Below are 10346 nucleotides of genomic sequence, written 5' to 3'. Positions count from 1 at the left end.
TTAAATTAATAAATTAATAAATTAATTATATAATTTCAGTACCTATGCTATCGACTGAAGGACAGAATTGGTAGAAGAGACACTAATATGCGAAAAGCTATTATCGTGGAAAAGAGGATTGCCATAACACTGTGGCGTTTAGCAACTTCTATTGAATACAGAAGTCTAGGTCACATCTTTGGAGTCGGAAAAAGTACTGTGTGTCAGATTGTCAATGAAGTCTGCCTTGTGATACAAGAAGATCTTTTCCCTGAGTTTGTTTGTATTCCGCGCGATGCCAGGCTTAAAGAAACCATGCGGATTTTCGAGGACAATTGGGGGTTCCGCAAGTGTCGGCGGCAGTGGATGGTGCATATACCAATTTGTCACCACAGGACAAATCGAATGATATTTTAACCGAAGGGTTGCACAGTTTTGAACATCCAAGCAGTTGTCGACCCGAACTACATGTTTATTGACTTAAATGTTGGGTGGCCTGGCAGTGTTCATGACGCGAGAATACTAGGAACATCATCATTTACCGCAAAGCAGAACAGGGCATCCTTGTTGAAAATCTGAAACAAATATAATAATGTGATATCCCTCCATTAATTCTCGGAGATCCTGCTTACCCTCTGCTACCTTGGCTTATGAAGCCGTATCCTGTTAATGCGAAAACTAATCGGGCGAGAAACACTTTAACTACGGGCTGAGTCGGGGCACGGGTTGTAGTTGAAAATGCTTTTGGTCGACTAAAAGGACGCTGGAGGATTCTAATGAAACGTATTGATTGTCATCTGGATAATATTCGTGTACTACTATAATCCATTAATCCTTTCCTGCTCATTGCGATGGTCATCCTCCACTACTGCTCCAGCCGATGACGATTCCAGCAACGCTGGTGGGCTCATGCAAAGGACCCTTCTCAATACTTCGTCCAGGATCATTAAAGTAGCTTGCACGTTGGTGCGCGCTCTTCCCGATCTGTTGTTGTTCATCAACAACTTTCTTGTACGTGTTTGCTTTAATTCTTTTTGAGGCGTATTACCTCACTTGCAGAATAGTGTTTATAGATCCCTCGCCATTGCCCAGTTTTTTACGATGTCTGGTTGTAGACTAACTCGATTTCTCTGATGTCACCCGTTAGGTTGTTCCTGAAATAAAATCAGTTTTCCAGATCTCGCAAAGCGCGGACGGCGTTCATCCTCGGCTAACCATAGTTCTTGCTCTTTGTTTGCCTTTAAATATCTTATACTAGTATATTAGTAAAGAATACTGAATGTGTAGATCGAAACTGTGTTATTTGTGACTATCAGGCAATGCCGTTAGGGTGGTCAAACTTGGACTAAACAAAAGGCATTGTAAAAACATGTATTAGATGGAGCCCCTTGGTTATACATTGTTTTTTCTTGACATTGGACCATGTGTTTCTTCGTGTTCTTGCTGACGTACTAATTTCCAACCGAGTTCGCGCGTTCACACGGCCAAAAATGATACCAGGGGACCGTGTGTCAGAAACAAAATTAGTCGCCACCATTAGTCTTACCATTAACTTCCACTTTCGTAAAACCGTGACAGAACATCGTAGAGTGTTGCGAGAACGAAAAATCCTCGCGAAATATCCTCATAACATTTACGAGAGCCCAGACCTCTCGTAACTTTAATATTAAGATGAAAATACACATTTAACCTACGATTACAAATTATGTCGATATTATATTTTATAATAATTGAATAAAAGTATGTTTTCGTTGAAAAACACCGTCCAATCATCTAATTATCTACCATGATAAAAACAAAACAAACATTTACAAATGGGCGTATGGCATTTGTTCTCTTGCTTCTAAAGGTTTTTCCACGCTTGCCACGATTCTTCAGCGTTCTCGCGTTACAGTCGTTGAGAATTTGTCTTGTTCGCTGGCAGAAAAATTCATGGACCACTGCGTTTTTCATAAATAATGCATTTATTAATGCCTGCGACTTTAGCCATCATAATTGAGCACATATTACTGCTGATGTACAATGAGAATGTCTGTATGAATTTGAATTTTGTGATGATTCTTATCCAATCGGCAGCCTTGTATGAAGGTTCCTTGTTATCGTAAGTTTTTCTATAGCTGCGATGTGTTTCTGTCAACGCTAGCTCTCGCACATAGCATTAGTCCGTAAGTGTTATCTTGATAGCATTAACTTTAGCATTAACTTTGCGATGTTCTGACAACGCGGCCCCACGGACTCGAAGTCGTTTTCGACTCGAGTCTTTGTCGCACCCACTCTGGCAGTGGTGGTGCGAGAAACGACTCGGGTCGAAACGACCGCGGAGTCGTTTTCGTACCGAGAAAAACCGTCCGTAGTGAACGCGTCGTCCGGGACCCATATTTGACACGGGTCGTTTTCGACCGCGAGTTCCTTCGCTCCGTTGTGAAACGCGGCTATTGGAATACTGATTATTACACTTTCATCCATGATTTGGAATGCAAATGATTCAGTAATATATAAATGTGTAATATAGTTTTCCTACTTTCTCTCTCTCTTCTGCGGTGATGCATGGGCGTGCTCGGGTGGTGTGGTGTGTGTGTGTGTGTGTGTGTGTTGTGTGTGTGATGTGTGTGTGTGTGGCACCTGTGTGTGTGTGTATGTGTTGATGTGTCGCTGTGTGTGTGTGTGTGTGTGTGTGTGTGTGTGTGTGTGTGGTTGTGTATGTGCTGTGCGTGCGGTGTTGTGTGTGTGTGTGTGTGTGTGTGTGTGTTGTGATCGCTGTGTCTGCCGCTGCGCGCGCATGAAGTGTGTGCCGGTTGCGTCGTGCGATATATGTGCTGCGCGCGGCTGTGTGTAGCTCTGTCAATTAGTTCCTCTGTCTGTCCCCCGTCTCGGGTCTGATCAGTTTTACCTGCCTGTCTCATATCTCAAATTCTCACCCATCTCTCTCTTTCTCTCTCTCTCTCTCTCTCTCTTCTCTCTCTCTCTCTCTCTCCGCTCCTCTCGCTCTCTCTCTCTCCCCTACTTCTCTCTCCCCTCGCCCTCGCTCTGTCTCTCCTTCCCTTTTCGCTCGCGTTCATCTTAACCTTTTTCGCGTTTCGATCGGTTGATAAAGGCTAACACACACCAGTAGCCAATTATCAACAGCTGTCATAGAGCTGCGACTGTTTGTACTCGTAATGCCTACATAAATCCACACTCATAAAGAAATTGAACGAGTTTTGCTGCGAGATGGGCACTGTGGACGTGCATCACTTCCGTTTGTTATTGCCCCGTGCCCGTTTTTGCATTGTATCACTGATACCTATTATTAATCCTGATATTTCTGTTCCGTTTTCTCGTTATCACGAGTTATTACTGCTTTTTTACGCAGGCCCGGGTACCTTGTATCACTCTAACTGGGAGACGTGTATCTTGCACCGCAGTTTCGAACGTGCAAGGGACGTGGACGTTGCAGAAGAAAGCACGGCACTCCGTCTCACGATCTTATTTCGAACGCATTGTTATCGCTCGCACGCATAGAGTATTTTTCTTTCTGGGTAGTGTCAGTAATGGTGCGGGTGTATAACTAGGGCTGAGATGGTCTATGTCCCGCTGAGTACTGCCGCGAACGTACCCTGGGTACGTCCCGCGGTATACGAAAGCGCTACCCTGGTACTATATTATATGCCGAACCGTACCTCGCCTACTCCACTAAACGAGTCTAGGACGTCGCCTATGCCTTGACTCCCATAACCCCTAACCCTTAACCCTAACCCTAACCATATCAGGATAGGTTCACCAGGGCTACCGCAGGGTACGTATTCGGGCCAGTACCCTGGGGACATAAACCCTATGCGACGTAAGGTTAGCGGCATGTGGGACGCATCCGCCGCATGCTGTCTGCACAATGATGAACACGGCGCAACACCGTCGCACCCGCCATGTCTATAATTGGCGCTGACCCATCTCTATTTGCGGGGCTACTTACTCCGACTAGCGCCTGTATTACACACTGCAAAAATTTTGCGCCGCCTGGCCCGCCGACTAGTTTAATGTTGAGGTCAAGTTTCAGGGCGGGTTTTTCACATTGACTTTCAGTTTCAAGTCAGTTTTCAGAATTGCTTGAAACTTTTTCGGATTCGCTGGCTACAGGGCTGTTACTGAAGTTTACACATATATGTTTGTGTTGTTACACTGTCTCAAAATGCTGGCTCTTGTTGCGGCGGGCGGCCGTCGCGACCGAGTGCTATAGAAGTGTCCTGAACGTATAGTTCAGTCAATGTGCCATGCAGTTATAGTAGTTCACAGCGCCGGGCTAGCTCGGTTGCATGGTTAGGTTGGCATATTACAACCTTAGATAAGCTTATAATAGGGAGAGCTCCGCGCTCTGTTACGTTCACCGATTAATGCGGAGTATTGAATGTCATGCATGGGGGGCGTGACAGGGTGTCTGTATGAAGAAAGCGGTCCTTCCTTACCCGCTACGGTGTTATTCTATTCTGAACAAGTAATAGTCTGTAACTCTTGCCAATGATGATCTGTGAATATTGCCAAACATTCCGGACAGGCATTATTGCAGATATTTAGCATTGCATAATCTATATACATATAGTTGGCAAATTCGGTAAATGTTTCTCTATCTTCTTATTTGTTTTGATTGATTGACAGTAAGGTGGAGAACGACATTTGACAACCCGTGTGTACTCTGGCCTCACACTACTGATGAAGTTATCCCATGTCTCTTTATTAAGGTTAGCTGGCCTTACATTTACTCCTCTTGCGCCTATCTTGCATACTGAAACGCTGGTCTGCTCTGCTTTCAGTAAAGCCTGTTTTCACACTAGGGGATGGCTAACACTGTTCATTGATAGGTTCTTGATGCTAGTAGTTGTCGTAGTCTAGTAGTGTAGTGTTGTTGTATCTTCCTTTCTGAATGGCTGAATCGAATACTATTGAGTAAGTCAACAGCATTACTATACTAGTGTTGTACTTGGGAAAAGTTCGTTGTGTCTCCGCTCCGGCGATCGTAGAGATCGCTTAGAGTTAGAGTTGTAAAGTTGTTGATCTCCGCTGCCGGTATCGGTAGCAGCAAGCGTCAAGTTTAGCAAATTGGTTTAGCAAGATTTGTAGCAAAGCAGTAAGACGATTGTTATCGCCAGAATTTGGTTGTTGCAAGGACTGACTCTTTATTTTAGTAAAATAAATACGAAATATATGACATACGGCAACCTAGGTGACGTTGTCTAGTTCCGTCCATGCTGCTGTTTTCGTTCATATCTCCAACTACATCCGTCCTGCGGTCGTCTCTTCCTCTGGCGTAATCAACTTACTTATGATCTGGTTTCTTCGTGCTATTTAGTACGTTGTCCGAAAAACCGCCCGGCCGACATTTTTCAATCCGACCGGTTGTTTTGTCATTATCGGCCGCGACCTTGGGCTCGTGGTATAGGGCTGCGTCACGTCACCCATCCCGGCGCAAGGCGTACCGGGAGGCGCGTCCGGTTCATTGTCGTCGCGCGTTATATGCGTAGCTAATGCGCTGATGTGAGGCGTTGCCAAGCGTCGCGTACTCGGCGCCACCGTTTGCTGAATACAATAATTTCCCTGGTGACGCCCTCTTGAAAATGTTTATGTCCTCAATGAAAACGCTATGTTCCAAGTTAAACGATTATCTCATAATTACGTTTCCAAAAATGCGGGGGGGCGCTACCTAGAATAAAATAAATTGGGTAGGCGAGGTGGATTGTTGGCGGGTATACAGGGGCCCGTTCAAACAATACAGCAAGGCGAACCAGTGCGATACAAACAAAACGTCAGCCCACTGCACTCATATGGCTGATATGATTGTTGCTGAACGATGCGGTGCCTTACTTGCCTGTGCTCGTCATTGTAAGGCGGTTTTCAAGATATCCGATCGCAGTTTTGCGCGTGGATGGTTGGATTGCGTTAAAATCCTTGGGTGTCAGAGTATAGCGATGGAAGAGTTGCCGGGTTTAATATAAATGAGGGCTGGGGGGCTATTGCCTGCAGCGTTCTAGTGAAATGAGCGCTCATTTTACGTATCACAGGAAGGGGCGGCCAGGTAGGGTCGACAGTCTGCAACGCGTAACTCAACTCGAATCGGGCATGGAAGCGCTAGGGAAGGATGGCGAAACAAGAGATACTTCTTACGCTTAAAACCCGTTAGTAAATCGGTTTAATAAAAAAACAACAGACACACACACCCACACACAAAAAACTCAAAACGTACGAATGAAAAAGTGCCAGATATCACCGGCCTAAGCTATATCGTTAACAAACAGATCCATAGCAGATTCTTGATTAATAAACAATTTGAATTCGCTGGTTTCGCTATGTCGGGGTATTAGATCAAATGTATCGGCTGCAGCCGGATCGAAAAATTGACGCGACGCTGTGGACGAAAATCGGAGCGTACCAAATTCCCTGGGCCCAGAGTTGTTTTAGGCTCATTCGTCACCATTAACCTTAATATCGTTATTTACGCCTATGGGTGAGTTGCGTACCGTAGTATGCCTCTGTCTGCCAGGCGGACGCCTATTTCAGCTTACCCTATTGGCCACGTGCTGTAGCAGGTCTATACTTCCTAGAAGTTCGCGCTAGGCGTGCGTACTACGTCTTTTTCGCATCGCATAGGATTATATACTTTAGAATAATCCTCCACATCTCCTCTTTCGACGCTTTGAGTCACACGTCACCCTGAATTACATACAATAGATTACTTTCATGTTAAGTAAAACTTACCCAACTGCTTAGCACATTATAACTTACTAAAATTTCCTACAGTAGCGTTTCGCATATTGGTGTCTGTTCTACCAATTCTGTCTTTCAGTCGATTGTACTGAAATTATATAATATGACAGATGATTAATTTATTAATTTATTAATTTAATAGCGTTTCGCATATTGGTGTCTGTTCTACCAATTCTGTCTTTCAGTCGATTGTACTGAAATTATATAATATGACAGATAATTAATTTAATTTATTAATTTACTAATTTAAAGAAATTTGTAACGGATATGTCAACATGAGCTTGTAACTGTAAGCTCCTCACCGTCAGAAGTTCAGTAATAAATCATTGTAAGTTTTTCAAACATGAATGTTTTATAAAATGAATGAATAAATTTGGTCCGGCATATTAGATAGTACCAGGGTACGTTCCGGTATACCGGCAGTACCCCGGGGGAAGGGGGGAGGAACCGTTAACTCACCTGAAATGTATCTTTAGTCATTCGGAAATTTTCCCCTCTCGCACGTAAATGTTGCGTCAACAAGGCCGAAATAATCCTACGTCTCTGCAGGTAATAACGTGTAACGCGATCCTGCTGCCTTGCTTGAATATCATCGTTCTCATTCGACTCAATTTCTATTCCTTTTCTACGTGATAGATAGAAACAGAGTAGTTTGACGAGTAGCTGTAAAGTTTGACAAAAATCCATTACATACAAGCAAGTGGTTATGTTTACATGCAACACGGAAGTAAACAGAATAGTTGGAAGTCAGTCAGAAGTGTTTGATTGTTTAATTCGCATTGTTCGCATTGTATTTTTTTCTCAGCTCACATCTCGCATAGCGTCGTGTGAACGCTCTCTTCAACGACGCTCCGTGTCGTTTTCGACACGGGTCGTTTTCGACCCGAGTTCCTTCGCTCCGTGTGAACGCGGCTTATATTACAACATTATTTATGGAACACTTAATTTACGTAAATTACGTAATTACGTAAATTAGGAACCCTCGCGCTGCATCGCATATAATTTTACGTAATGTAATACACGAAAAACAGAAGAAAAAAAAAATATATATAGCGTGTCTCTTGAATCTCACACTCAATGATTTCAATGTTAATGCCCAGCGTGCCCTCATATGAACACAAGTTTTACCAGCACTGTTCGTTAGTATAGTTAGTTATTTATACTATAGTATAGTTAGTTATACTCTATTCCACAGGCCAGCTCAGGGTGTTGCTTGGACATCATATATGTCTATCTATATATGTCTATATTATCTATATTTTAACTAGTTAGTTATTTATATTATAGTATAGTTAGTAGTTATACTCTATTTCACAGGCCAGCTCAGGGTGTTGCTTGGACATCACATGAAGGGCGTCATACAGACGGATCCCATGATCGCCGATGTTCTCTCACAGATTGCATCGCTGCAGCTACTCGCGCAGAACATCAGCGACGAGGGCGAACTCGTCGTAAAGAAAACCGAACCGAAGTACTTCTATAGTAAGCACGTAAAATCGCGGGAACGCTGGCGCGCAAAGACATTATGGCCGCACACGCGGAGATCCGTTTAGATCTCCATCGATGCCATGCATGCTGGCTATATAGCGGTGGAGTGCGCGGGCAAAGCGCGTTATGCTGTGATTAATTCGCATGCCACGCATGCACGAATTCCCGGCGCTGAAAGCGGTGTCGCCGTCGACGCCGACGCCGTGAAGCTTTCACGTTCATCTAGGCGCGAGGCGCGAGCGCAATGCGATGCGGCGTGCATTGGCGATAAAATTGTGACCCGCTGAAATATTTACCACTGAAATAACAGCGGGGCGACGTTTCGTTCGTTCGTGATTTTCAGCGGTCTCGAACGTCTTTTGTCTTTTCCCTTGTCTTGTATGTCCTTTGACATTTGTCTTTCATCTTTTGCCTTTTGCCTTTTGTCTTTCCTCTTTTCTCTTTCATGTTTTGATGTTTCGTCCTTGTCGACATTTTGTCTTTTGTCTCGTCTCTTCCGTTCTCTTTTCTCTATTTGTCTTTAGAAATCGGACCGATTTTAGCCGACGGATTCTGGGAGTTGGACTACCCGTCGCGTCAAGTTGCTATATCGATGATCGGATTGCCGACAGTCGATGATGAAGCCATATCAGAGACCGAATCCGACGACTGCCTTGCAGAACTCTTCAACACCGGGTACATAGAGAAGTCCGCAGTTGTAAAACGCGTAAAGTGTTTACAGTAGAAACGAGTTCATTTGTCTGGCGCAGCCTGTGTTACGCGCCGTATCTATGGTTACATCCCGATGTTTCCCGAATCCGCGACGAGCACCCTTCGCTTGTCGTTACGATCGGCGTCGCCTCCGGTTCCGCGTCGTTATATATGCGATTTCGACGCAGCAAAATAAGGTGGATGTAATATCGTCGGGAAACACGTATTCGAACTCGTATAGCAACGTGGCGATTACTCATTGCATACGCGCGGGCGCTTTGACGCATCCCCCGCGGATAACGGCGCGCGTGCGACGAGTGCCCTGTCATAGCGGGGATCTATCTCTCTCACCCTCTCTCTCTCTTTATCCCTCTCTCTCTCTCTTTGTCGTCTCGCAGAAGCTTCCACAGTCTCCCAACATTCGATTCAAGCTATTAGAATTAAGCTGGGGTAACCCGGTCACGCTCTCGAGTTCTATCCAGCGTGTATGCGTGCGCGCGCGCGCGCAGCGGCCGGCGCGTTGTTGTGTTGTGATTGTGTGTGTGCGGGTGCGTGCGTGCGTTGGCGTGCGTGCGTGCTGCGGCGTCCTGCTGATGTGTGCGCTGCAGTACTGCTGCGCCATCTCCAAATAGCACACCTCGTGCGTAAGCGAGTACAGGCTTGTATCCCGGCGACGGTCATGCATTCCAGCCAGCGCCTGCTGTGAATTTACATCGCCGCGCTCGCCGTAACCGAGCGGAAACGAACGCACACTCAGTATACATGGCCAGCGGCGGTCGCAACATCAAACGCGGTGCGCGCCAAGAGAGAGAGAGACAGACAAAGAGAGAAGAGAGAGAGAGAGAGAGAGAGAGAGAAGAAGAGAGACCGAGAAGACAGAGACCAGAGAGACAGACGAGACAGAGACACAGAGAGAGAGAGTAGACGAGAAGAGAGAAAAGAGAGAAAGAGAGAGAGGAGAGAGAGAGAGAGAAGATAGAAGAGAGAGAGACAGAGACAGAGAACAGAGAGCCAAGACGACAGGGTGGGTGCCTGTCTCCCATCGTCGCGCAGATAGCGAGAGAGAGAGAGAAAGAGAGAGAGACGAGAGAGAGAGAGAGAGAGAGAGAGAAGAGGAGAGAGAGACGAGATGAGGAGAGCGCCCTAGAATATAGGAGAGACGAGAAAGAGAGAGAGGAGAGAGAGAGAGAGAGAGAAATGAGAGAAGAAAGAGAGAGAGAGAGAGAGATGTCAACACAAAGAAGAGAGAGAGAGACCTGGAGCAACAAGACAGAGGACATAGAACAATACCACACACAGAGAGAAGAAGAAGAGAGAGAGAGAGAGAATGAGAGAGAAGAGAGACGAAGCAAGAGATATAGAGAGAACGGCGAGAAAGAGACGAGAGAAGAGAGATAAGAGAAGAGAGAGAGAGAGAAAGAGAGAAAGAGAGATAACGAGGAGAAAGAAGGAGAACG

At 45.3% G+C, this 10346-nt stretch overlaps 1 protein-coding gene across 1 annotated transcript in view; it reads left to right on the top strand.

Moving 5' to 3' along the window:
• The window catches only part of LOC106804798 (UPF0764 protein C16orf89-like), an 18851-nt gene extending 9928 nt beyond the window's left edge, over positions 1-8923 (top strand). The window contains exons 3-4 of the mRNA XM_014806145.1: positions 8029-8193; positions 8724-8923. Of these exons, the coding sequence (XP_014661631.1) occupies positions 8029-8193; positions 8724-8923 (365 nt within the window). The remainder of the gene's footprint in view (positions 1-8028; positions 8194-8723) is intronic.
• The last annotated feature ends 1423 nt before the right edge of the window (positions 8924-10346 follow it).

The sequence above is a fragment of the Priapulus caudatus genome, unplaced genomic scaffold (assembly GCF_000485595.1).
Source record: "Priapulus caudatus unplaced genomic scaffold, Priapulus_caudatus-5.0.1 Scaffold88, whole genome shotgun sequence".
NCBI lineage: Eukaryota > Metazoa > Priapulida > Priapulimorpha > Priapulimorphida > Priapulidae > Priapulus > Priapulus caudatus.
This window is presented reverse-complemented; position numbering and strand designations above follow the sequence as displayed.